A 27,601-nucleotide genomic window follows, 5' to 3' on the forward strand; every position below is an offset into this window, starting at 1 on the left:
CTTTGGTGGGAAACGCTAAAGTGCAGAGAATCATAGAATCCATTTCTAGCCTGTTGGACTTCACTGTATCACAACTCTTGAAATGAAATCACGTGACACATTTGCTCTTTCATTTGATCTATAAAGACTTAATTTGAGTTGGAAGATTCTGTATACAGTAATAGTGTGTTGAGTCTAGTTACAAACTAGGTATAGTAGACTGTATAATGAGTATATATTGCTGCTTTATTTCAATACAAGTTATAGCCAGCTGCAGTAATGCAGCGATTTTCATTACAGACATATTACTTCTTGTTTAGGTTACTGAAGGTGAAATTGGGCCCTTCAGCTCAGTCAAACTTCAGATCCTATTTGTGCCAGCTATCCCTGGGGATGTGCGGACAGAGTTTGTGATTGTGTTTGACAACTCGGACTGCAAACCAGTGAGTGATTTTGTGCAAGACTTGCTTCAAAACACCATATAAAAGAGTTTTAAATTCTCCTACTTCTGCTTTCCCCAGGAATTAAAAGAGCTCAGAGTCCTACATTAGAAACAGGAGAAGGAGGGGGAGAGGACAGATCTATCAATGGGTATTATAAGAAATAACAAGGCAGCGCCATGTGATTCTGTATTATGTGGTTTGATGGGAAGTAACTTTGTAAATCATGGTCCTTCTTTCTGATGCAGTGTGGTTATTAAACCTGTGATTCTCTTAAATGTAAATAATCACACTATTCCTATTTTAGCAGACATCATACTGGGAAACATCTAATGCCTTGGAAACAGATACAAAAGTATTCTTCTCTACTCCCAGCCCACATAGTTTATTTTTTTTCTGAGCTATCAGAATTGGAATTATTTAGCATGCAGTAGTGAAACTGATGTGTGAAAGCTGGAAGAGATGACAACTTCAGTTACCACTTCAGCTATATTTTGATTTTACACTTTATTGGAAGCCAAATTCTGCCTGAGAACAGTTCACAGAAACTTTCCAAAAAAAAACCCCAAAACCTCCCAAGCAGCTCAGTAAGCCAGTCTTTGCTCTGCAGGTGGAGTCATCTACAGAAGGAGCTGCAGACGTGTACTGAAGGATCATCTAATCCAAGCCTGAGCCCTGTAATCAGTGCTGTCAGACCTGAGGTGGTTGTAGGAAGTACAGCACTGTGCTGCCATCACTATGTTTCCTTGCTGGCTAAACAAGCTGCAGTCTCTTGAGTTTCTGCATTATGGCACGTTCACATAAGCTAGATGCACTTTAAATATTTCTTTTTGGTATCATGGGCAGTGTGCTATTCCTTCATGTTCTCTGTCAAAGAGCCCAAACCAAAGTATAATTCTTTTTCTGCTGTGACACCATAACATCTAGGGTTTATCTTACAGATGATTTTCATAGCTTTGCTTAATTAAAGAACCTGTTGCAGTATGACTAATAAAATATTTTACTCAGCTGTAGTTTACAGCAGAAATTCTTGCTCTGTCTAGATCTGTAAGAATTTGAGACCAATAAAACTAATAATTTATGTATTAACAGCTGTGTTTCAGTGCCGTTGGAGTTTCTATGGATATGCCAGTTTGGGTGCCCAATCCCAACATTGATTTAAAAATCTGTATGTATGACCGAGTCTATCAGGATTGCATTGTCATTCAAAGCAGGTGAGTGACCCTTTTGTTATCAGCTGCCTGATATAGTAGCTGAGTAATGAGATCTTAAGTCTTAGGTGATGCCTTGAGGTTCCATTATGCCAGGCATGTCTTCTTGTCATAGGAAGCTAAAGAACAGTTTTGGTTTTCCATGGCATTTCAGGAGGACATCCTGATTGCAACCCCCTGCGTTCCACACTGCTGTGGAAATTGGACTTAGATATCTAACTATCCCAGATTCCCAGACCAGCAGTAGCTAGGAAGCATTTGAGTTAATATGTGCCTTTCCACTCCTACAAGACACCCTGTCTGTTCTGTGGAATAATTATAAGGCTCCCAGGGAATCGTCACCCCAGAGTATGATTGTGTGGAATTTGCACACTAAATATCAGGGAGATAAATGTGTCTGAACTTAAGTGCATATTGGGTATAATCAATTAAATCAAAGAACTTTATAAAGGATATTTTGTTATTTCTCATCTCTTTTAATTAAAATCCATAGAAGATTATGATCTGGAAAGCCAGGCTCATGCCAATTATTTATTGAGAAGGTCCATCGCCAGTCTTTCCAGACTTGGGAAATGATGCCAGATAAATCATGTTAGTCCTTTTGCATCTGCTATAACATGGGCAGGGTAAAATTTCTCCTTACCCATATAGGCCTTAAGCACTGCACTGGAGTGACGCAAACCTTGGAAGTACACATAGAGTAGTCAAATGGCAATTTAAGGGGGAAGAAGTACCTGGGTGTTTCTGTAGTCCAAATCAGTAATGGCTGGAGACTTCTGTTTGCACTGTAACATAAAAAAGAATATTTTGGTTTATTGTCTCCAAGAGCTTTCACGCTATGAGAGTGTGTTTAAATGAACTTTTATTTGTCTTCAGGTGCTTCAGGTTTCTTTTCTCTACCTAATGCAGTCACTACTGCATGCTTCTTTTAACAATTTGCACTTCTTGGATTCTATTTAAATAGGATTAGGGTGAGTTTGTAGGAGGGTGGGGGAGAGAGTGGTTCTGTAGAAGGCATCCATTCTAAACCACTTAGCAGAATTACAGGCTGCAGAGATTCTTCACAGTTGGAAAGCATTGAATAAAGCTGTTATCTCAGAAATTCAGCTTACAGATATGACAAGCTCAAGTTGTTATGCAAGTGGTTTTATTTGGTCTAGATAACCCAGGCATAAAACTGGGAAGTATAGCAGCAGAATAACTCTTTTAATGAAAACTTAAGATTTCAAGGGATCCCAAAGATAGAAGCTGTCAAATTGCTCAGGGCAAAATTCTTAGCAGGGGAGAAAATCCTGCTAATCCTTTGCCAAGTTTCACTAATTTAAGAGCACTTAATATGTGGTATGTGCCTTAGTACCTTAGCAAAATCAAGTCTTTGATTTATCTCCCAGTTCTCCATAGCTAGAAGAAATTGTCACTGTTATACACTTGTTTGGGCTGAAATTCAAAGTATTTCATGTGCCGGAATATCCTGTCTCAACTTTTTATTCTGCAAAAGTAGATAATATCCTCATTCAGATGTGGTACCTGAGAAGCTTCTTCCTCTAGTAGCTATTGACATTTTTCTATAGCATGTACCAGAGGATTTCTCATTGTACATGGTACGTGTCAAACCACTTCTCAAACAGAATGAATTTCAGCTGTTGAAAATAGGTAGAAATTACTATCAGTCAAGAATAATTTCTTAGGTTGTACTAGTAAGTAGCTGTATTTTAATTGCAACAGTGAAAAACTGGGAAAGGTGGTCTGGGGAAGGTCTGTGACCTGGAACTGTGCTCAGACAAAGGATCCAGAGCCAAGGACAATAACCAGGCTAGCAAAGAAGCTGTCAGCATACCACCAAAGAGAATAATTTGTTACAACAGCTTTACATGTGAAAGGTGTATCCACTATAGAGTTACTACGGTGCTGTCTGTGTTAATGCTTGGAGCAACCATTCACTGAAGAAGAGCAAAGGTACCACAGCCCAGCTGGAAAGGCAGCTTGTCTGACAACTGCTGGAAGCCTTAGCTAAGGAGTCTGAAGTTGAGATCCAGTAGATGTGAAATCTTATTTGCATAACTTCTAGAACAGACGTTCTTTAATTAAATGTTAATTACATACTTAAATACTCCTGCTATTCAGGAATATTCTTACAAATTTCTGCTCCAATCCCTAACCAGTTATAGCAATAAAAAGCCAAAACAAACCACTGAGAGAATTCTTTAGATAGTCAGGGCAAAATGTGACCCAGACCTGAGAAAGGTCATGTGTTTGAATAGTCTTTTGTTCACCACCAGCACACACAAACCATCTGCCAAAAGCAGAGCAGAAAGAACTTGCCTGTATCTTCTTGCTGCTGAGATCTATAACACTGTAGTCTACAGCAGATGTAGAACAACAAGTTTTCAGGTTAGATAGCTCTGGCATGTAAGTGCCCAGCAAGACCTGTGAGATTGCAAAATGTAAGTTAATACTGCTTGTGTTTTAGGGGTTGGTTTTTATTTTCTGGTCACATTGGTAACCAGGCAGTATAAAGGATGAAAAATCTCTTACCAGAATCCTGTCCAATACAAATCACTTTTCAAAGTATTTTCTTTGGCAGGTTATAATCTGCATTGCTTTAATGAAGTAGTATATACTTCATTATATACTTATGACAATCTTAAATTGTCAGCAGTCAGAAATCATTCCTGGCTCCCAGTACCACATGCTATAGCTGTTGATTTAGAGCAGACCATCTGGACTGACAGCTTGTAAACCAGTCCAGGAGAAGGAAAATGACAAGCTGAAATATTTGTAAACTGCTTGGCAATTTTGCACTTGGCCATGAAATTCCAAAGCAGGATATGGTCTGTGGCTATCACTGTGCTATAATATGGGCAGAATTCAGCAAAGAGGGAGATGTTTCCCAGCTTCTAGTGTGCCATTCAGAGGGCAAACTGATCACAGGTTTTAGCAGGTGAACTGGCAGTACCAGCTTATTCCCACTGTGACTTCTAGCCCTGTAGAATCTCTGCTGTTAGAGAAGTCATGGGAGAACTGTGAATTCACATCTATTTAGAAAATCACCACAGTTTGGGGGAGAAATGCCAAAAGCAGCAGTGCTCTCAGTGCATTTCAGGCATCAGGCAGCCCCCCACCTGAGCTTGAGTGTTTTTCTTGCCTGTATAGGTTTAAGTTTTGGTACTGAAACTGTTGAGATAAATATGATGATAGTGAAGAGGACTGGAATTCACAAACTTGGTACTTGTTGATGGTTTCGGTGTATTATGCTCTCTCAGGATCATAGTTTTGATTTTTCTGAGTACAGGCTGGGACATTAAGTGCTTGTGATCTGCTGAAGCAAACTCCAAGAGTAAACGTTGCTGAGATGGCAGCACAGGTACCCTCAAAGCCACCTAAGAGTGTCTGATCTGTTTGCAGAGCAAAAGCCACGCTACATTTGAAGTTTGAAGTATGCAAAGAATTGAGTAAGCACATGGAGCTGCTTCCAAAAACAGGTTACATCCAAGCTCAGGCATCCTTCAGTGTGCAGCTGAAGTTTCTGCCCAGGTAACAGCTTAAATCTTTTCAGTTTTTAAAATGGTGTGTGTAGGAGGCTGTCAGTGGAAAACCTGAGAAGAGTTTTTTCTGGATTTCACGCTGCTGGTGTCAATGCAGTCCTAGTCTCCCCCTTTCTCCCTCTTAAGTTGCCAGTTGCTCAAGGAGGAAATTAACTTGGATCACATACCTGCGAGGAAATGCTCTTCCTGTGGTGACAGCAGCAGTGTGAAAATCTTTGCAGTTGCATTCCTGGTAGGCTGTTCCTGTTTCTGTGGGAAGCTACTCTTATACAAGAGAGAGGTTATCTAGGCAGGTGGCTACTTCATGGATCACTGATTAAATAATTTCTGGACAAGAGCTCCTGTGCTTGCTAATTAAGGTAAGAACGGTTGGGCTTCCTGTTCGTATCTTTCCTACCCATAGATACGTTTCTCCAAGATATGAATGTGTTGATCTTGAATTTCATGTGGTATTTTACATAACATCTTCTAAGGTGCTAAAAGCCTTATCCCAGCATTTCTTTTGTCCATTTCATGATACATCTACATATACAAATGGAACTCAGTTATAAGAAATAAATAATTCAGTTTTTCTTTATAATTTGAATAAAGAGCTGCTGCTGACCACTGTTTACTTACCTCATAATTGCCATCCTAAAGAATTTAGCTGGACATTTATTTTCAAATATCAATTAAATGATCTAGATCTTAGTTCTGATGTACAGCCAGATACTTTAGAAGCTTCTTTGTTGATTGCTGATGCAGACCTGCTGCTTCTGTCGTGTAGGTTATCGAGTCCTATCTATGTAAGTATATTTGGATTTTCCTTGATGCACTCAGCATCTCTGGATGCTAAATTGATATTGAAATTGTCACTAAGTTAGTATTCAAAGAACTAAGTATTTACAGTCCTTCCAACATCTCAAATCCTATCAGTGACCATTATGATGGCATTTTTCTGTTCTTGAACTTCAGATGCTGCAAAGCATGTTACACTTACTGAGTTGATAGAGGCATAGCCTGGATTTAGAATATTAATCTTCCTCAGAAAAAGGGGGAAGCTTCAGAAAGGAAATTCGATGAGATTATGGCATTTCTGGCATACAAAAAAAAAGTATCTGGCTGTTTTGGCATACAAATCAGTTTTAAAAGCTCTAACACACGGGGGAAGGATGTGTATGACAGAGGATGAGCTCACTACAAGCTGATGTGAAGCACTGAGCTAGTGACACATTTCTGAAAATGCCTCCTCATTGACATGGTATTATAGGCTCTATTAATGAAACAGCTGTATTAGAAGTAACATGAAAGTAAAAAGAAACCCTCACTCAGCAATCCTTAGTGAGTAGTTAGATGGCTGAAGGCTTAGGAAGTTCTCCCAAGGACTCTGGGCACTGAAATGCTCACTCAGATGTGACCATACTCACATCTTTCTGGGTGTCAGAACCAGACTTTTTCTGTTTATTTGAAGGCAAATTCTCTAATGTGCTGACTTTCAGAATTCCCAGATACCACGTGTTTTAGTTTTTCTACATTTGGAACTAGTCCTGCAGATGCTGGCAATCTAAATCTGATTTGTCTTGTATGCTTCTTTTTAATTTCTTTAAAGCATGAAAAGGCTATTTTCAGAGAACTGTCTGAAGGATTTCAGTATCTTTCCCACAAGGCATAATAGCTAATTTAGAGTCCATCATTGTGTATGTACAGTTATAATTATTTTCTTTCCCTCAGGATTATTTTGTAGTAGATTAATTTCTTCTGCTATTCTGATGTCCTGTGACAAAGTGAAAACTGATTCTTTATTCCTACCCTATATTTAACGCTTCCCATCTTTAAACAAGTTAGCAATTCCTTTGAAGATCACCTAGAGTCATAGTCCAGACTTGCAGAATAACCTCCAGCAAGATTTCAGATCACCATGGTGACTGAGTGGGTGGCATTTATTATTCATTAACTGTTCTTTAACAATACATTAAAAAAATTGCATGTAATTCCAGCAGTAGTAGTAGGAACATTATCACTGTGGGGACCTAAGAACAGGAAGCAATTTACCCTGATGCTGTAAGACACTATAAATAGATCAGCAGAGCTAAAAATTCTGCAGCTTTTGTGTTGTCTTGGCTTGAAGATCTAAAATAGAGCTAATGATAGCAAGATGCTGCAGCTACAGAGAACCTGTGTTTCTTATAAATCATTGCTCTGGTAGGTAATCAGACACTGTTGCTTTCCAAGTTTGTTTCACTTTATGACTCTGTGCTTTGTGGTGCAATTGGTTCTGTCTCAAAGTGGCTGATAATTAAGTGACACCAGTGTCAAAGGGTTGGGTATGTGCTGTGGTTGCAGGAGGTTTATATTCTGATTATAAAGTAAGCTTTACGTTTTTCAGAATTTAAAATGAGTGGGTGACATTTTAAAAAAGCATAAATGGATGCAGACCTCTCTGAATTAACTCCCTTCTGCTCCTGCGTGTCAAAAATCCTATTTTTAAAAATAAAAAGGCCAACATGAACAAACAAGGTCAATTGTTCCAGGTTCATTTCATTATTCCCCTTAGCTAGAAAATAATCAAAGTATTTTTATGCAACTGAATGTAGTTTTTGATCTTTAGGCACTCTCTTCCTCAAGATGCAAGGAGCTATTTTAATGAAGAGACAAGAATTCTGGAGGTTCCAGTGACAATACTCATTGTGGATAAGGTTGGGGATTTTTCTTACACTGGTTATTGGGCTGATAATAGATGTAAATTATTTTAGAGAATGCTCACTTAATGATGCCTAATTTTAGATGAGTTCCTTGTAGGTCCTACAATAATAGTAAAAATGGTAACAGCTTAAGTGGTAATACAGATTTGAGAGTGTCTTCTTGCCAGCATGTTTACCAGATGGAAAGTTAAATCCTTCCTAGTCAGAGCTCATCCATTCGCTGGTGGTTTGTTTTGTACCAGAGAGTCATCAGGTACTGTAGCACAATCTTACTATTCTGATCTGTACTGCGGATGTAGCATCTTCTTAGAGTTGACGTTCCTTGGAGATGCAGGTATGATTCCATCCTAGCATAGGGAATTTGAGATACAGGTATTATTGTTTTAATTTTGCTTATCAAAGAAACATTTTCTATTGCTTATTTTTGGAGAAAAGTGAGGCTGAAGTTCACAAGATAGGTATGTTACATTTATATATGTTACTTTCAAGGAATAGAGTAACTTTTTTGCAGTTATCTTTTTGGATGATATTTCACTTAAATCCTGCTCTTACAATGCTACAGATGGAGGGATTTATCCTGTGCTCTTTGTTGCATTTGTTTCAGGCTAAAAAAGTTAACATTACTGTCCATGCAATAGTTACTACTTCTGATTTGGAAATCAGTCCAGCACAAATCAATTTTGGATACTGCACAATCTATGAAGCTGTGCAGGCAAACGTTGTGCTAACAAACAAATCCATCTTGCCACAAGAGTTTGGATTTGTAGGGCTTCCAGAGGTATGTAGCTTTCCCACACACACCTCTTTTAGAATAAAAATAGATTTAATTATTATGAAAACATGTTTCAGTGTCAGTGTAAATAAATCATAACTAGTTCTTGCAAACCAATGGAAATGCTTCTGGCTGCAGCACTGTGGAAACACACGGGTTAGGGTAGTGAGCAATATCACTCAGTTTGCATCCCAAGGCCTAAACACTTTCAAGCAGAATAGCCATTCCTAAACTGCTTATTGGGAATCATCCCTGATAATCCCTAGGTATTTCTGACTGACTGTAAATTGGTGTGGCAGCAGAATTAATCACAGGAGCTGCTAGTTTTGTGGGGGCTATGTCTGCTGAATTAGGTTGTTTTTTTTTTTTGCAAAAAGTTAGCGGTTCCAGCTTCATAATAGCATGATGATCAGAGTGTGAAATGGCTTGGCATATTGGAATCAGAGCTAGAGGAATCTGACATTTAATTAGGCATTCTCTCTTTCTCTGCTGTTTTAGGTATTAAAGTCGAGTTGGCTAAAAGAAACTGGTATTTTCAGCTTCCTAAAGCTTTACTTCACAGCATGTGTTTCCTGATTAGTTTAAGATTAAGTTTTAGATTAAAATGTGACATTCTTGAATCATCATCAACTCAAAACCAAACCAATGCCCGTTTGTAGATATTAAACTGGTTCTTGTCACTATGGTATCTGCACATCACATGAGAATCAGCTCCTCAAAGATAGTGGGGGAACTTGAGATTTTTATCATATTTCATTCAGTTGTCTATAGAGACTAAATAAACATCATTAGAGAAGGGTGAATACTGTGGATAGTAGATCCACAGTGGGGAAGAGATTCCACTGAAGTCTGTGTTAATGGATTCAATGCCTTTCAAGTTACTTTGAGATGAGAAATCTGCACATCAGTCAGACGCTAGTCACCGACTCGGATGAAAGCTTCTCACTAGAAGGTTTCTGTTTCCCTGATGTTTGTACATTTAATAACAAAATGTTCTTATCTTGCCTGTAATGGCTTATTTTAATTTATTAAGAATTTGATAATTTAACCTTTTTATTATTTTAATAACAATAATTTCTTATCCTGCCATTTTTAAGTTTGTTGAAATTCAGCCCAATGATGGACTTGGAATTCTTCTTCCCCTTGAAAGCCTGACACTGGACATAATCTTTAAAGCTAACAAGGCAAAAGATTACAGCTTTGAACTAACCTGCAAGTCAGAGATTAATAGGTATGTTAAGAAACTGATTGAGTAGTAGGTTATGTAGAAGTCTAAATCACACTGGATTTCCACAGTTAAGCTAGTTCAGAAATTAAATCCCTGTTTACTCTGCAGAGGTAAGGCTAGGATGAGTATGTGGGGCAGGTAGGGATTCTCTAGTTCACTAGAACTGCTCAATGCCTGTTAGCTTCATCCTTCATTTAAGTATCTAACTTTAGTGAGGTCACTTTTCCTTTCCCATTTGAAGTTTATCCTTGTCACATATCCAAGCTGCGAGTTTGCCCCAGGTCATCCTAACCTGCAATGTTCTGCTTGCGTTTTTCAGCTGAATTGATGAAGGTTTATATTATTGTTATCATTATTATTATCATCAATATTTTAAATGCTTCATACTAAACTAGTGCTACCAAAATAATGATGGCATAAACTTTGATTTGGCTGGATATATTTCCCAAAGTACACAGAGGAAGAATTCGAACAGGGACTCTAGCCAATTGTGCATTAAAAATAGATAGTATTATTGTTCATCTTTAGGCAAAATTCCCATTGTAAGCTTGAAGTTTTGCTTAAATAGGGACTACAGGATTAGTTCCCTATTTTCTGGGCTGATTAAAAGACTATTTTATGCTGAGACAATTTATCATGTGCTTATTTTTAGACAATTCAAGCTGTCATGCAAAGCTGTTGGAGTCCACCCACCTCTTGAATTGTCTCATTCCTTGGTTCAGTTTGCTACAACAGCTTTAAATAGTGCGTCTACAGCAAAACTGTATGTGATGAATCCCCATGTCAGCATCAGCCACTTTACTCACACTGTCCCAAGGATTGGCAATGGGGAAGTTGCCCCTGTTGGACCCACTTCATTTGAATTCTGTGTGCCAGAAGACTGTCCAGTGACAATCACACCTTCTGTTGGAACTGTGTTGCCTGGGAAGGTAAATTGACTTTAAACATGAGGTGTTCTGCCAGATCTTTTGATCAACCACCTCCGTGCAAATGCTGTCACTTTTAAACAGAGGTCAAAATGTAAATTACTGTTAGAACAGCTAGCATATTTTCTGTTCTTTGAAATAATGGTTTCAAGCAGACACAAGGGGTTGACCATTGAATCTGGCTAATGCTTATGGGAGTTTTCACCCTGGATGTTCTTTTCCCAATGTTGTCATTATGATTGATTTGAAGAATGCTGAGAGATCAAAAATATTGGCCATGTAAAACCAGCCTGCTGTAACACAGGGGACATCCAGAAAACTGCAAGCAGCCTTAACCTCAGTATCATTTTATTCACTGGAAAAAAACTTCTGTATTTGTGAATTGTTTGCTGTGATGTCCATGCTCCTGTTGAGCTCTGTAGGTTAAACGGACTTTGAGGGCTGAATTTTGCCAACCTTCTTGTGTGCTCTCTCACTCCCAGAAAAGCTTGATTCAAGTGTCCTTCAGACCAACACTTTCGGATCAGCTCATCAGAGAAGAGGCAGTTCGGAGGCTGTGCAGAGCAGCTGCAGCAGGGGCAGAAATACAAGTAAGGGATGCAAAGAGCCAGCATGTGCTGTTGGGCTGCTACTTCCAGATATTTGTTTCTCTGGATGGTATTTTTATCATAAAATCATTTGCATATTAATGAAGCCCAAACTCATGATCCATCTAGGACTTGCTTATAAGGGACAGAAGTAGGACTGTACTGTTGCACTTAATGTGTATTTTGTTTGCTGAGCAATAATCTTATTTCACATTAACAGTTCCAAAAGCATTCCTAGAGGATTTTCTTGCAAACGCTTAGTACAAGTGCTCTTAAAACCCAAAAAGTCTCTACCCTTCTTGCAGATTGACAGCATACACGGACTTTATATGCAATGCTGTGGGTCACTGAGTTTAAGTGAGCCCCTATGGTTGTCTTTAATTATGAGATAAATAGGGAAAATTCCCGTGAGAGGCATAGTCTCTTACTCCTCTGCTTCAATACAGGAACTCTTTGTTTTAAGAAGGGGTAAATTATCTCTATACCAATTTAATTTTATCTAATGAGAAATGTAACTACTGTGTCTATGGCTTCTTCCCATGATCCTGCTGCTGTTAGCATGCTTCATACACTTTATCACCTCTCTGGTTCTGTATCCTTGGGCAAGGGGCCATGTATTTGTAAACTGATGTCTTAACTGGATTACTGGTGATCACCCTCAGTGTGTAATGTCTCTGTGTGTGGATTTGCAGAAAAAGAAGAAAGATGAAAAGAGAGGGGGAAAGAAATCAAGCGTTTTCATTACCAGACATCAGTCTTCCAGACAGCTGGTAAGGGATGGAGGCAGCAAATACCCGAGTTCTCCATGCAGTTCTGAGCAACCAAAACCTGAAGAGTTAATGCCTGAGTAAGTCAGCAACAGCATCTTGTATTACATAGACAATATTCTCCTTATAAGTAGTTTAATAAACCTACTAAAGCCAATAGGTAGACAGGAAAGCAAAATGTAGAGAGAAAAAATAGCTTTAGCTGTGTTGCAAAGGCTGTTTCCAAAATTAGCACTGCTTTTAAGCCACACAGCTGTACCCTCTCATGTTAGCACAGAATCCCTCTCTGCATTGGAGGGACTGAAAACTTCAAAGAATGTATTGGGAAGTGAAGGAATTTGGTTGAACCAATGAGGGTGGTGTTTTAAAGGACATTGAGAAAGCTGAACTTAGTTACCAAATGAAATTACTAACAAACAGCTCTAAGAGAGCTGCGTAACTTCATCCCAGATGGAAACCATCCAAGGGCCTACATCCATGTGGTAATTTTACTTTTTGGAGGGCTTACCTAGTTCATCATATTATTCATGGTTATCTGTAGTCCTGAAAATGTCAGAATGCTGTAAAATGTGCATTTTAAATAGTCATTTTACAATATGTGTATCTCAGTGAGGATTAGCATTGATAGCAGAGGCTATCTAAAACTTGGGTACCTAGATGCAAAATGGTAGTTGAGGTCCTTGTTTAGCATATAATTCACCTTTTCAGATCCACACTTCTGTTTAATCTGAGGAATTTAGCAGTGTTTGGAAGGAAATACATGCTTAAACACCAGGTGTTTGACTGTGCTTGATGTTAGGCATTTTTGTCTAAAATCCCATGTTCCTTGCAAACTATTCATTGTAATTCTTAAATACTTTCAGCACAAGTCATAAAAATAATATGTATATTGTAAAACTCCCATTATGAAGCATTCCTTGGCACACTGAATTAGAGAGATGTGATAATGTGTATTTACATACCACTGACGTGATGTAGAAGTAGTGGAAGCCACTGGAATTCTTAAAGTATTCAACATAAGAATCATACTGAGAATTTGTAGTGTTTTGTATAACATCTGTTTTACATGGGGTTTTAATTTTTATTTTTTTTTATAAGAAAAACAAACCACTTTGTAGGGTTGGGTCCATTACTGCACATCAAAAAAGTCTCTGAGATTCAGTTACCTTCAATTGTGAATGCATGGCTAAGAAACGGTAAACACAAATAGCTCAGTATATATTTGATTTGGGTTTTTTTTCCTTGCTCTCTCACTGAGATAATTCTTATTTCTGGATATTCTAGTTCTGAGGCCTATATGGCAGCCCAGGCTTTCCTGAGGAGGACTTTCAGTGGGAGGTTTGAAAAATACATCATACCGTGCTTTGTTGCAAGTGGACAAATCGATGAAAAGAAAGGCTCTGAAAACTTAAGTTACAGGTAGATATTTGCACTTCATGATAGTTCAGAAATTTGAGGGGAAGTGGTGGGCAAGTTAATTTACTCATCTGGGGGGGAAATAAGTTTTCTGATCTTAATTACTTCGTAAGTCAGTGGTAGAAACGCATGCTAACAACCCAGTAGTTGGGTAAAAGTCAAACACATGGAATTAAAGCAGCTTAAAAGACTAAGCATGTGGAAAACTTAAGCCAGATGTAGCTCATCTTTCTGCTTAGAAAGACAAAAACCAGCCATCCCAAATTATGTATTGTTCTGTAATACCAATTTAATGATATCCTGTGACATGAGCAGAATAAGAACAGATTTCTGACAATGTGTTTCTTTATCATCCAAAAGCAAGTAACCTTTTGTTATTTCTCTAGTCCCTACAACACTTTGTATTTGGAGTTGCACTGTCCAGCTGTAGCCCCATCTGTTGTGGTCACTTCAAATAATGGAACGAATACTGTTGATTTTGGTGATGTTGCAGTAGGTATGAAATTTGATTTCAATTTTTGAGTTTTCTCTGTCTGATGTTTTCTTCTGAGTGTGGTTTTGCATTTCCTTTTACATTGTTCAGTTGATTTTCAGAAGTCAAGATAGAAATTAGCCCCCTAGTAGGTACTAAGGTGGAAAATTAGGAGCCTGTCTGGCCAGCTGAGGCATGTGAAAAAGCAGACTCGATCCCAAAACATGGAATTGGAAGCTCTGTAAGTGATTGTCGAAATCTGGAAGTGTTTTGGTGAGCTTTGACGAGTGGATTAGCCGTAGAAATTGAACAAATGTTTGGGCCAGGTAGAAGCATGAGTTAAAAGAGGAATGGTAGTGCATGAGTGAGCAGCATCACTTTCTCAAATGTTTTTATTCCTGTCAGGCCACAGAATGATGAAGCAACTTACAATACAAAATATCTCCCCAAAGAAGCTGGAAGTATCCTTGTTTGGAACACAGGAGTTAACCTGCTATTCAGCTCCTGTTTAAGTCGACTGTATTTGGAGGAGGAACTGTTTGACACTAAAGCAGTAGGAGGTAGCAGATTTCAGACTCAATGCATTCTTTCACAGGGAGACAGAAAGTAACATGAATAATATATTGGACAAGCCAAGGGAACCTACTGGAAAGTGAGTTCAATTCTACCCTTTTTAACAGGAAGTCATTCTGCATAGATAGAGGCAAACCTGAGAAACACTTAACCACCTTCCAGAGAGTGTATGGTACTGATGACTCAGCTGCTTTTGATGTAGTATTATGTTCTTCTTTTCTCTGAGTTACTGTTCTCTGTAAAAGCTTATAGATGTTACTTCATACATCTTCAGTCTGAGCAATACTTAAAATCTGTTCTTGTATCCTTTCCCCTAATCGTTGTTTATAAACTTTTCCTTGAGCTGCACAATTTCAGTTAGGATTCTCAGTTCTGAATCCTAGTGGTCCCTTCGTGTTGGTCAGAGCAGTTGGAATGCTTGAGCCAGCTGAAAATAAACCCCTCATCATCTCTTTTTGTCCCAACAAGAATAAATGGGTGAGTAAGAGATACAACAGTAATGGGGGGAAAAGAGGAAAGACAAAGAGGTGTAACTGGCTATGTGATGTACACATATTACTGACTGGGATGAGGCTGTATAATAGGAAAAACTTTGCTGCCTGTGCCTACCCACTCCTAACATTTAGATCTTTGTCTATGCACTAAATCCATGGGTAAGGGACCATTTGTGGGAGGGGGGCAGTTGGAAGGGTGAGGGATGTCTTCCTTTCAGCACCTGGGCTAACACACACATCCTCTGGCAGTCCTTTGAAACGCTGGAAATCTGGGCAGCAGAGACCACCCTAACCCTGAGTGTCACTGGACGTGGGGTGACACCATCAATTGTTTGCTCTGTGGAAGAAGTACTTGATATGGGCTGTGTCATAGCCAAAGAGAAGGTGACTTCCACATTCAAGGTAAATCCCTCTGTGCTGAACTAAAAGCATGTCAGCAAGTTTTGCAAGGAGGAAGAGGAGTTCTGTAGTTTTTAGTCCAGCAGAACACAAGGCCAAGTGTCAAACTGTAGACAAGAACACACCTTTAAAGGCCGTCTGGCAGACTGATCTGGTGCTGAGACAGTTTCAGGGTGAAGGTTACAAAGCTGTGCAGGGAGGATCTTCTTAGCTGCTGCTGTCCTGCCTGCAGCCTCTACACGGAAATAGAGCCATAAAAAACATATATTCTATATATATTAAAAAATATATTTTGTTTTTCATTTTTATATATGTATATAAAAACGTATTTTCTATAAAATAAAAAGAAATGATCTGTGGGAGCTCCATAGATCTAGTCAGCATGCAAAAGGAATTAAAACAGAAATGGCTCATCTTTTACCAGTGTTAGAAATATTTGCCCTCTTTCTCTATTCTGCCCATTATTGCTGTCCCAAATGAGGCTGTACTGAGTCCAAGCAAAGCAGTGGCAGGGGTACATGGGTGAAATGCAAAACTGGTCCTACAAAGAGCACACAAGGGTCTGCCATGGTGCAGTTGGGGGATGTTTAACCAGTTCACTCACTCATATACTGCAAATTCCGCAGACTCAGAAACAAGCCAAGATCTTCTCCTCTCAGTTTCTGTCCCAGTACATCAATAACCAAAATATATTATTTGATGTAGGACTCTTAAGAGGAGCCTGGTCCCCGTTGTTGGGTGCAGGGCTGACATGACACATCATGGGTAGCAATAAAATGTGCTTTCAGTGGCACCTGAGCACACAGTAAAGCAGTAATACAATGAAATAAATTCAGCCAGTTCACTAACGGTGGATCCTATGGGCTTGAGAATTGATTTTTCTTAATGAAACTGGTCCTGTGTAATTTAATGTTGTCAGATACAGAACACTTCCATGCTGACCCTGAGATACTCCATCCAACTCGATTCACTTTCACCAACAAGGGACAAAGATCGGCAGAGGCTTCCATCCTTTATTACGTCCTCTTTGCAAAGAACAGAGCTTGTTGGTAAACTTGTATTTTAGTCTTGTACCTTTGTTAAAGGCTCTGAAGTACGAAGCAGCAATACTTTATCCTGTTGGATCTACACAACTGTCAAAATCAGGGGCATCACATCCCCAAAATTGAAAACAGTTTTGTTTCCCAATAGGAGCTGCACTAGATTTTTCAGTATGTGTGGCTGTAAATTTATGCAGCCTGAGCAAATATCCCTAAGTAAGGAGATACTAGTGATTGAATATAAACAAACACACACAGTAATTGCATGTTAAAGGTTATATTTAGGGGTGTCCATCTCTGTAGAAACATGTTAGAATATAGGAAGGGTTTGGTGACGCTGCTTCAGTTCCTCTAGAGATGAATGCATTAGACTTGTAGATGGCTTTACTGGGTGTTTCTAACATGCTGTTTTGCTGCAAAACCATGCATCAAGCTTATTTGTTTGTTGTTCCAAAAAATCAAATGGGTTTAAAATATATGGAAAAGTAAAATGAAGCTGTCCTGCTCTCCTCCTTATTCTGTCCTCGTTTTTATTTACTAGGAACACAGAACTATAATGGCCTAAGTGTGTTCAGCATCTTTCCAATAGAAGGAGAGATTGGTGCTGGGAAGAGTCAGAATTTTGTTGTTACTTTCAGTCCCGATCATGAAAGTCTGTACTATTCTGACTGTCTCAAGGTTGTACTCTTTGGCAAGGTGAGACAATCAAAATCCCTGGATTATGAAATCAAAGTCTAAATATGACGTGCAGTGATTTTCATCAGTGTGGGTCTTAGTAGAAGTTTCAGATAGTTATATCTGGTGGACAATATTCAACTATATCTAGCAGACAGTATTCATAGGCAGAAATATCTTGATCAGATTGACTGATGTAGGTGTGAGATGGCGGCTTTGGGGCCCACTGACTTTTCAGGTTGTAAATATTCAGTTATTAATTGATGGCAGCAGTGAGCTGGGGTTCAGTCCTGTTTTCTGCCAGCTGTCCACGTGGTGTAAATGTAAGGTGATGGGAAGTGGGCTGCTGCCATGCTACTGAGCACAGCTCCAAGTGGGTTCTCTGCAAGTAGTGTTTAATGGCAGTGGAGAGCAGAGCTCCACATGCATGGTGCCACTGGCAGGTGCACCAAGCACCAGGGAGCTGCTTCTGCAGTCACACAGCGTGAGGAAGGAGGTTTCCATCTGTAGAGCAGTCACTGAGCTTAGATGGAGCCCAAGTCAGGATATACAGGCTGGCAACACAGCAAGGGGCTTTACTCCACATCCAAAGAGATTGAGCAAAAGTTAATAAAGAGTGCCAGCTAAGGACCATTGGCAGGCACTGCAGACATAGAGCACAAACTGTCTCCAAGCAAGTAAGTTCTGTTTCTCCCCTTACAAGGTTGGTATCTCCAGATGATCTTTGGAATTGAAGTTAAGAATGCAAATCAGAATAAGATGAAGATGAATGGAGACTGGTCCTAGTTTACAAACTCTAGCAAAGTTTGGCAGCAGATAAGCTTTGCCTCTTTTAGTGGCTTTAGTATAAACAGCTTGTCCAGTGCCCCCCTGAGGTTGCTTCCCAGGAATGAGGGGCTGTTTAAAACAGGAGTGGACAAGGCATGGAGGAGATTGGGGGTTGTTGCAGTAGAGAACTGGGCCCCTTGGCATCTGTGTAGTCAGGTGATGTAATAATTTCAATGCAACTGTTGCTGTTGTGTCAGTTTTCCTGCTATGTAGGTACTTTACACTGAAAGCTGCGTTTGACACATTCTTGTCCTGCACAGGAAATAGCCCGTGTGATCCACCTAAAGGGTGCAGCCAGAGATCATCCAGTGTTTGTGGAAGGGGGCGTTCCACTGGATGTGCCCATTGAATCCCTGGCTGTAGCACCACCCCTGTCATCACAGGGAGCGCCAAAAGAAGGTAACATCATACTGCTTCATTACAAAACAGGTAGTGACAAGACATGGGCATGATCCTCATCCTTTCAGAAATAGTAAATTAAAGATAAGTTTTGCAGAATCAGAACAAATAAGCATTATGGGATAGCAGGAAACTTGCATTTAAGGAAAGATTTTCTCTTCATTTTAATGCAGTTGTCTCTTAATAACCATCTTCTATCTTTGCAAGTTACCTTGCAAAAGATTTTTATAATTTAATAGTACTACTATGAAGTATTAAGGTGCATTTGCTTTCTGCACTTCTGACTTGTATTAAATGTTTAGATAATAATTTCATACATTATAACATATCCTGGACTTTCCCAATTGTATAGGGAACATCCAAAACAGGCATACTTTCGGGAGGTTGAATTTATCCTTCCTTATTTTCTCTGGACAGGATCTGTGTTTAGAGACAGTGCATAAGCAAATCCTAGTTCCTGAGCTATGAATAAATCCAAGCATAAACAATATACAAGTAGGAATATCATACACACAGCATATGTGCTATGGGGCTAGAAAATGAGCAGGAAACTTGATAAATTTGCAACTGCAAATTATGCAAAACATTTTTGTGCATAATTCTTTACCAAGTCTGTAAGAAGGATCTCCCTATCTACACCAACTCATGAATTTACCACATCACTTCATTGCGAACCATCCTGGTGCAACCTATAGCTGTTCCAAATTGATACTTGCCCAGTTGTGACTGTATCCAAGTTTACTTGAATTGACTATGTTTAGAGCTGCAAGAACCAGTGAAGTCCATTCTCCTTGCTCTGGAGTACATGGATGGAGAGAGTTCTCCAGCACCAGCAGTGACAGAGCTGAGGATTGGAGCCATTCAGACAGCTCGGTTTGCGTTCAAGAAGGTGAAGAAAATTAAAAATTAATTAAAAGTGCTGTTTTATGTCAGGTGCTGTAAGGAGTACCAACAGAGTACAGATAGCTGTTGGTCCTTTCTGTCAAAATATCTGTAAATTAAAAAGTACAGCTTTCAGGGTTTCTGATAAACTGTACATTATAAAAGCATCAGTGTTTGAAAAGGAAAGATAATTTTTCAGGGGCTAGTATGAGGGATTAGCAGTGTCGTATTAAGTCAGCAACAAAATTTAGCAGTTTGCTCTCCTAATTCTGAATATATAAGTTTGAGCACAGAGGTGGATTACAGGTCCAACCGTGTGTTTTTAGTGTAGTATTTTGTGACAGCTTGAAATGTGAACAAGACAGGTACTTGGGGTTTCAAAGGTGGTAATAGTATGGCAAGCAGCAGCATCTGGGCAACGTTTTCTTTAATGAGCAGTCCTGGTGCCGGCTGCAATGGGTCCTGTGTGTGTCCTGTCTACCGCAGCACACAGAGTTCTCCTTCCATGACCTGCCGCTCCTCCAGCAGAAGGGATTCGCTGTTGAACCTACGCAAGGAACTGTCGAGTGGGGTCAAGTCAAACGCATCCGTGTTTCTTGGGTGCCACCTGCTGACTTCTGCGTAAGTTACACTTGGTGTGCGGCATGTGACGGCTGTTTTAACCGAGTTGTACGAGAAACACAAAAGGTGATCTTGAGGCCGTCAGAGGTACAGGCTGTTTTGACACATGTAGTTACCAAAGGGAGCATAGGCTGGTAGAAACACAGGAGAATAAAAGTGGGAGCAACATGTTTGATTTGGAGGTTTGAAACCTCCCCATTGCATTTGATGGTGTGGTGAAAAGATGAGCATTAGTCACTTGCACCTTACACAACTTAGTGACCTGTGTGAAGTTATTCTGCCTTATATAGTGCCAAAATGCTGATGATGATAACTCAGACACAGCTCTGATCACACTGACGTGATCTGTGCAAGAAAACCTGCTGACACAGAACTAAGCTTACATGGATCATTGTGCCACAATGTTCATGTTTCTTTGGCTGTGGGCTGCCTTTTGCTGGTTGTGTTCCTAGAAGTCAGTGGGGCTTTTTTATTTTCCACTTCATGAATTGCTTTATGAACTCCGTTTCTCTGGCTGCTTTTGCCCTTTTGTGCTGCAGAGTCTGGGTGTGAGACCCAAACGTCTTTGCGGGGCTGTGTTTGTTCCTCCTGATTCATCTGCTTGGGCATTCCTGGAGACTGAGAGAATTTACTTCCCTGGCTGTTGTTGTGAGCTGTGTGGGAGGGCTAAATGAGTAGCTTGTTCCAAAATTAAAAGATTGCTGCTATCATGTGCAGAAAGAGCGATGTAAAATTCCTGGCAGGATGTATGAGGTTGACATTGTGCCTCTTGGTAACCACTGGCTGTTACACAAGATTTAACACTAACTCAGGTTTAACAGGACCCATTTCTTTCCCAGCCCTCAGTGCAGCATACTCTGTTGCTGCTGTGCCCAGCTGCCATGGTTATAATGTGGTGGTGCTATCTGCAGCACTCTGGAGATGAAATGCTTGGTCATTGCCACTTTACTTGCTGCACTATGGGCATTATGTGGGGATATGAAAGAGCCAACAGGGTGGGATGAGGGGTAATATGTATCTGTAACTGTTGCACCTTACCACTGAGATGCAAAATACATGGTTTAGACTGTGATAACTAATCTGTCCTATAAAAAAAAAACAAAAAACAAAAAAAAAAGCCTTGGTTTTATGGATGGATTTTTTTTTTTTTTTTAGGATGATGACCCTCCACTTGTGACAGCCTTCCTGGCCTTAAAAGGTGACATTAAAGAATCTTACCAAATCCTCTTCATGACAAAAATTGTGTCTGCGTGTGCTCCCACCAAGTGAGGGAACCAAGCCAAGTGAAAAGGAAGACAGAGGCCTATATTACTGGGAAATCAGTGGATCTCAGTTGGTACATGGGAAGATTTTGAGACTGTTGCAAATGTAAGGGGAGCAGAGAGGTGGGAAGGAAGGTGACATTTCTTCTTAAACTTCTACTTAAACTCTGCTTCCACTAGTTTTGTTTTCAAGCTGACTCAGTGGCAATAATCTGGTTGTAGAAGAAAGAATTAATGAGGGCCCCAAGCAGAGGCTGCAGACAGGGTCTGCTGAAGGTGAGCATTTCCTCAGGAGCAATACCTCTTTTACATCTACATGCATGAGTTTCAAATGATGTATCTTTCCCCAATTTCAGATGCATTTTAATGGATTTGGAAAATCCTTGATTTTTCCTTTTTAAGACCAGAATAAAGCCTCACGTCTCCTCTGCATTGTTTAGCCAGTCATTTTTACAATACACTGGAAAATCTTCCTGATAACACATGGTCAGGAAGCAGTGACTGTGCTGTTTGCTGAATTGCTGGGCATAGTTAGATGCTAGGTCATGACTCTCCAGGAATTTCCTATTTCTACATTTGATTTCCTCTGAATTCTGACTAAGAGCGGATCTCTCTGCCTGTTAGTGGGGAAGCTGGACTGTCCTGCAGGTGTAGCTTCTGTCAGGAAGCAGCAGCCAGTTCAGAGAAGTGAAAACTAGAGGCACAGTCCTGTGGGGAATGAAGGGACCAGGACATCAGCAGACACCTAGAAACACAGATTATCTTTTAAACCTTATATCACTCTTTCTTGAATCACAGTAAGCCTGTGGCAAAATTCCCTCAATGCCACTCAAAGGCATATTGCTGCTTGGCCCTGGGTACCAGCCCCTTTAGGTATTGAAAGACAGTTACAAGCTCTCCCCTGAGCCTTTTTGGCTCCATTCTGATCTGTTCTCATTTAATAATGGATCAAGTGGCTGTGAGGTTATTTAACTCTTCAGTCTGAAGATCTGCAGATGCTGAAGCAGTGACCATCACCACAGGAGGCAGCAGGACTGGGAGTGGGTGGCAGTGCCAGCCAGGGACAGCACTGCCCTCACGAGCAGCAGAGGGTGTTCCTTCTGGCACAGTCGATCGGGCACATAATGAGGTTTATGTGCTGATTCTCTCAGAGTCCTTGCACCCTGGAAGGGAAATCAAATGCACACAACACAGAACTGTTCCAAATAGTGCTGCACAGCTGGCAGTTACAGAGCAGTAGGGAAGTTTTCAGAAAGCGAGGAAGGGCACTAACTTCATGTAGATTAACATAGTTACTTTTGCTACATTTTAAATTAGTGCTGAGCCTCTTTAGAATCTTCACAATGTGAACTTGCTCTGTCAGTCCACTGAGAATTCAGGAATTATTCTGAATATTATGATTTCACGCTGAACTTTGCAACTGTCTTCACTCTTGGGCCACTGGACAAAAATTCCTGCACTTTCAGCTTTGGATCTAAATGCCAGTATATACTACTTGGCTCTGATGCAGTTCTAGTGCAATAAGAAAACAAATTCACATCTGTGTATGGTCTTTATAATTCTTAAAATCCCTTAACTAGTTCATTTCTAAACCAAAGGAAGTGAGAGAATACATCCTAGTGTCATATACTTCTTATTAATGCATGTTCTGCTTATCCAGGGTCTTTAGAGATTGCTTCACACTTACGAATGCAGTTTTTCCTAAGTGACCAACTGTCCCATGACCCTGAGCAGTCTTCGAGGAACACACTGTAGTCACTGTGCCGCATGCCACCAACGAGCCCTGCCTGAAACACCGCTTTAGAGCCTTGCGGACAAGAATAGTGAACGTCTCCTGGGGAGCAGCCAGCTGCGGGGCTCAGACGGAAGAATCCGGGGGCTCTGTCCCGCCTCGCCTCCCTGCTCCCCGCCGCCCGCTGGGGCGGACGGGTCAGCGCCGGACCCTGGAAAGGGCCGGCCGCGCGCCGGTGCCGGGGAGGTCCTGCAGCCGCCCCAAGCCGAGGGCAGGGCCCAGGCAGCCCCTCCCGGCACTGGGTGAGGGTTATGGGGGGCTGTTTGTCCACCCGACCCCGGGGGCGGCCCCAGCCGCGGCTCCCCGGGACGCTCCGCTTGTCCCTGAGGAAGCTCCGCCTGCCGCGCGGCCCCGCTGAACCGGCTGCTGCGGAGTTCGCGACCCGTGAACGAGGTTCTTTTCGTCCGGCCGCCTGCTCCCCTGGTTGGGTTTTCCATTTGCCAGGCATTGCTCTGTCCTGAGAGTGGCTGCGACAGCTCTGGTCGGTGAGTAATGTTTTCTAATGTCTGTCACGTCACCAAACTGTCCCCTTCGCGTTGGAGTGCCAGATTAGAGCTGACTGACGGCTGTCCCTCACTGCCGCTTTTTCTCTAAGATTGTCAACAGTTTACAAATCTGGCTTGGCTGCCCTTGCTCTGTACCTAAGGTGAACGATCCTCTCTTTTAATATGACGTCGAGGTGTCATCTGCCGAAAATCAAATCTGCAGATCTTCTTGGGCAGATCCTCTTGTGCAGATCTCTTCTGTGCCAAGGGATTCAATTGCCTGAAACCTGTAGCATTCAATCCAGGAAGGCAGAGACCTGTGCTACTGTTGGGGCAGCCACACTTCTGAAATGGCATAGAAGCTGATCTCCTTTTCTTGTACCGTAAGTAGATCTGATCCCCACATTTCTGGCTGTATTTGAGCTATGAAAAAGTAATTTGAAAGTAACTGTGGGGAGCAGGCAGTTGTCTTAGGCTGGCATTTTCAGGCTGGCCTATGGCATTAGGTACATTGTCTCAGTGAACTTTAAATAACTTGAATTTGGTTTTGGAGACGCCAGCATTTGTAGTTCTCTCTCCTAAGCAACAGCAAAGTACCACTTTGTAAAAACATTTATCAACTCAGAAGCCAACCTTTACAATGGGATTATTTGCATGTCCTCAGCTGGAGTAGTTTTACAACTATGAAGAACAGTCCTCTGAGAGGAAATCTAAAAGGTTTTGTCCCATGCTCTTGCTGATTCCTTTCCTTTTTTTCACCTCAGAAATCATGTGAAATTTATTCCCTGTTATAAATTTGCTGTTTGTAGATATTTAAATCAGTGAATCATCTGTCTTCCTTCACAGATGCCCTCAGAACATGTCTAACTGGACCAGTCTGTGGTACATCTGGTAAGTTTACTGTTAGTCTTATGAACCCTGAATAATTTGAAAGTTCTGATGAAATGTAATTGCAGTAAGGCAATGGAAATGCTCTGCTCTTGGGCAGGAAGGAGGAAAGGGCTTCTCCTCAGTGTTGTGAAAGCTGCCAGTGGAGTGTATTGCAGATGAGCCCACAAGGGAGATAAGGTGTCAGGCAGGCGCGGCATTCATCCAAGGAGATGTCATCTGCCCTTTCTGGGTACTGCTTCACTGCCAGGCCTATTTGTCCTGTTGAACCAGAGAGCTCTGCAGAGCACTCAGCACTGTAGCCTCGTGCGCTTTCCATGGCTATCTCCCTCTCACGGGACAAGAGGTTGTTCACTGGTTGTGAACTCCAGCCCTTACAAACCTTTAAATGGGTAAACTTTTGGCACAAGTGATTCATCTCCTGCCTAAGACAGGCATTCTAGCTAGCAAAAAACTGTAACGTTGTTCTTATAGTTTGCATTCTGCCAGTGTGTTAACGTTTCTTACGTGTAAGTACTACCTTTGCTTTGGAAAAAAAGAACAGAATGCTACCAAGGCCATTTCTACACATATTTAGGGTGGAATATAACTCTTAACAAGGAATTCAGGAACATGGTGTCATGGTTTAAACTCAGACAGTAACTCACACTTAAGTTGAAAACACAGCACTGCGCCAACTACTAAGGAGAAAATAACTGTTACAGCTGAACCCAGGACACATGGTCTGCCACACAGTAATTCTTGTCAAGCCATTTCAACTTTGTCCTTGGGCTTGCTTCTTTACAGCACTGTGAACCAGTTCTTATTACCTCGCCTTCTCATGACACATCTCGCTGCTCACCTGGCTCATGAGAGAGTGGATTCATTTGAGAAATTGAGGAGTGGGAAGGTTGAGTTTCAATTGAGAACCTGAAACATCAGCACCTTGACCTGCGTGCATTACAAAGTGTTAAATTTTGTTAAACAATAGGTAGAGAGAAGATTGTGTTTTCAAGACATAATGCAAAATTTAATTTCTGTGCTCAATTATTAATACAGATCCTAGACTTGTAAAAGCTTGTACTGGCATTTCCCTCCAAGTACATACCATTCTTAGAGTTGAAAGCGGAGCCATTCTCACATACAAGTTGAAAATACAACCTAAGATAATTAACATTACTGCATCTGTGAGCCAGAAGGGATTGTACTGTTGGCCGCAGCAGTACTTCAACTTGTGATTAAGTGTTTCTGATCCAACTTCCCAATTCAGGATCCAGAACCCATTCAGAACTAAACCTAGGAGGTTTGGCCTTTTGTATTCAGTTCTGGAAGAAGTAAAATATAAGCAATGAAGTTTTGGTGTTCTCCCTCCTTCTCTAAGGTTAATCTTGCTGCCTCTGTTCCTGCTTCTGCTCTGTGGGATTACAGCGAGCTGCATCAAATTCTGCTGCCGAAAGAAGAGGCTTCCAGTGGAAACCTTCTCTAGGCACCCTTATGATTTAACAGTTATTGCTATTGACAGTGACAGCACTGCCCATAGCACAGTGACCTGTAAGTATGTACTGGAAGTATCTGCTGGGATTCAGCAGTGCTTTGCTATTGAACATATGCCTGGAATTCTGTGTCCAGTCCTTGGGATAAGGGGGACTTTCTGATGTACTTCCCAAACAACTTTCAGCCCCAAAGGGTGGGCAAGAGAGATAAAGGGGGGTCATGAGGGCACCACAGTAAGTGGGTGCAGACAAGCAGAATTTAACTTGTCTGTGTTGAGTTACCCACTTACTTCCTGTCTCCCACATCTGTTCTTATTGCCATTCCCTCATTTTTTTTAACTTTTCTGCCCCTCTCTGTTTCTAACTATTCCAGCCACAGTTATCTAATGTGAGTTGTTCACAGTTGTTCATGTATGAACCCTCTGTTACAACATACAATGTGAGTTGTTCACAGTTGTTCATGTATGAACCCTCTGTTACAACATACATGTACTGTATTGAGTATTTCACAGTCATTACTGGATGTTGATATGCAGGGATATTTTTAATTCTGACTGCTTTCTTTTGGAGAATGTACAAGTCCATCATAGGTAATTTTCTATACTGATAACTTGTAGTATATAGTGCATGACACCACAAAAATGAATCCATAATTTCTTGGAGAAAAGCAGGATTAGCCCTTTATATATCAGTGTTCCATGAAGGTGTTTAATGTTTGTTTTTTTTCATTCCCTTTTTCACAGCATACAGCTCATGGCAGTACCCTTTAAGTGCCCCTATTCCTTCGGTATTTGTGGATATGGATAAGAACACTGTGTCCCTTCCAGCTTACAGTCTCTATGCAATGGAGTTGCCACCTTCTTACGATGAAGCTGTCCTAATGGGTAAACAACGCATTGAAGTACCACAGATAAGCCAGAAATGCAATGACATCCCTGGACAGGTGACATCTGGTGAGATGAATCCCATCCAGTATTCACCTGATACAAGCAACAGATATCCAGCAACACAGGCAAATTCAGGAAATTCAGAAGATGCAACGCAAGAACAGCTGCAGCTCTGTGACTCGTTTCAGATGGGGAGTAAAGGAAGGAAAGGAGAGTAAAAGTTAAAGAAGACATGAAGAGTTTGTTTTTCCAAGTAGGTTATGATGGAAAGATGTTTCCTTTCATGCCCTTGTAATGATCTGTCAGATAGAAGAAATGTTTTCTGTGACTGCTTTTATCTCCTGGTAAAGCTTCTTCAAGGATATGAAATGAAGTAAAAGGGCAGCAGTTTAAAAATGCCTATAGAAGTGGGACAGAGTAAAAGGGCAGCAGTTTAAAAATGCCTGTAAAAGTGGGACATGAATTGCTTGTTCACATTCTGATAAAAATAATAAAAATATTCTTTGTGTCCAGCATATGGCAATAAAAAAAGGCAGGGGAATTTTGCCATCTCGGGAACACACACGAAGAGTCAGAACAGTACAAACAGCAAGTTGTTGTTCCAGAACAGAAGCTTCCCAGACTGGAGTGGAAAGGGGAACCCTAGCAAGTCACACTGAATAGCCTCTGTAGTTTCTCTTATTTTGAGAACATTAACTGCCCAGAAAATGACTGGAGTGCAAATTGCTGCATAATGGCCCATGCTCCTTAAACTGCCGGACAAACAAGGACAGGAAAGCCTGTGGAGGGAAATGTATTGTGCTATGTTTCACAGCTAGACACAAGGAATGAGGCAGATGAGAAAAGATACTTTCTTTGTCAGTCATGAAACCCAAAGGGA

At 40.8% G+C, this 27,601-nt stretch overlaps 2 protein-coding genes across 11 annotated transcripts in view; both read left to right on the forward strand.

The window, feature by feature from the left end:
* CFAP74 (cilia and flagella associated protein 74) overlaps positions 1 to 21,629 on the forward strand; it is a 51,994-nt gene extending 30,365 nt beyond the window's left edge. For 5 of the 10 annotated variants that reach the window (XM_062614594.1, XM_062614592.1, XM_062614597.1 and 2 more), the window contains 19 exons: positions 300 to 422; positions 1,512 to 1,633; positions 5,036 to 5,164; positions 7,763 to 7,850; positions 8,461 to 8,634; positions 9,726 to 9,859; positions 10,509 to 10,785; positions 11,265 to 11,372; positions 12,062 to 12,216; positions 13,421 to 13,555; positions 13,939 to 14,048; positions 14,430 to 14,485; positions 14,955 to 15,074; positions 15,341 to 15,493; positions 16,410 to 16,539; positions 17,072 to 17,226; positions 18,294 to 18,432; positions 19,194 to 19,321; positions 19,801 to 20,439. In XM_062614594.1, the coding sequence (XP_062470578.1) occupies positions 300 to 422; positions 1,512 to 1,633; positions 5,036 to 5,164; positions 7,763 to 7,850; positions 8,461 to 8,634; positions 9,726 to 9,859; positions 10,509 to 10,785; positions 11,265 to 11,372; positions 12,062 to 12,216; positions 13,421 to 13,555; positions 13,939 to 14,048; positions 14,430 to 14,485; positions 14,955 to 15,074; positions 15,341 to 15,493; positions 16,410 to 16,539; positions 17,072 to 17,226; positions 18,294 to 18,432; positions 19,194 to 19,321; positions 19,801 to 20,073 (2,709 nt within the window). In that variant the 3' untranslated portion in view covers positions 20,074 to 20,439. Of the gene's footprint in view, positions 1 to 299; positions 423 to 1,511; positions 1,634 to 5,035; positions 5,165 to 7,762; positions 7,851 to 8,460; positions 8,635 to 9,725; positions 9,860 to 10,508; positions 10,786 to 11,264; positions 11,373 to 12,061; positions 12,217 to 13,420; positions 13,556 to 13,938; positions 14,049 to 14,429; positions 14,486 to 14,954; positions 15,075 to 15,340; positions 15,494 to 16,409; positions 16,540 to 17,071; positions 17,227 to 18,293; positions 18,433 to 19,193; positions 19,322 to 19,800; positions 20,440 to 21,090 lie in introns of those variants that run through there. The other 5 variants (XM_062614595.1, XR_009964045.1, XM_062614596.1 and 2 more) reach the window with 5 other exon arrangements.
* A 2,216-nt stretch (positions 21,630 to 23,845) lies between these two features.
* On the forward strand, positions 23,846 to 27,236 carry TMEM52 (transmembrane protein 52). The gene is made up of 3 exons (XM_062614611.1): positions 23,846 to 24,365; positions 25,723 to 25,892; positions 26,578 to 27,236. Exons 1-3 carry the CDS (start codon positions 24,334 to 24,336, stop codon positions 26,937 to 26,939), a joined length of 564 nt encoding a protein of 187 aa, XP_062470595.1. The 5' UTR covers positions 23,846 to 24,333; the 3' UTR covers positions 26,940 to 27,236.
* Positions 27,237 to 27,601: the final 365 nt, after the last annotated feature.

The sequence above is a fragment of the Pezoporus occidentalis genome, unplaced genomic scaffold (genome assembly GCF_034315485.1).
Source record: "Pezoporus occidentalis ecotype Australia unplaced genomic scaffold, CSIRO_AGI_Poc_V1 ctg176, whole genome shotgun sequence".
NCBI classification, from domain to species: domain Eukaryota; kingdom Metazoa; phylum Chordata; class Aves; order Psittaciformes; family Psittacidae; genus Pezoporus; species Pezoporus occidentalis.

Bases quoted from the DNA above. Each gene is read 5' to 3' on its own strand.
- TMEM52 (XM_062614611.1), top strand. From the start codon at position 24,334: ATGTCTAACTGGACCAGTCTGTGGTACATCTG. The intron at 24,366-25,722 runs GTAAGTTTACTG...TCCTTCTCTAAG, and splicing joins ACCAGTCTGTGGTACATCTG to GTTAATCTTGCTGCCTCTGT. The intron at 25,893-26,577 runs GTAAGTATGTAC...CCTTTTTCACAG, and splicing joins TGCCCATAGCACAGTGACCT to CATACAGCTCATGGCAGTAC.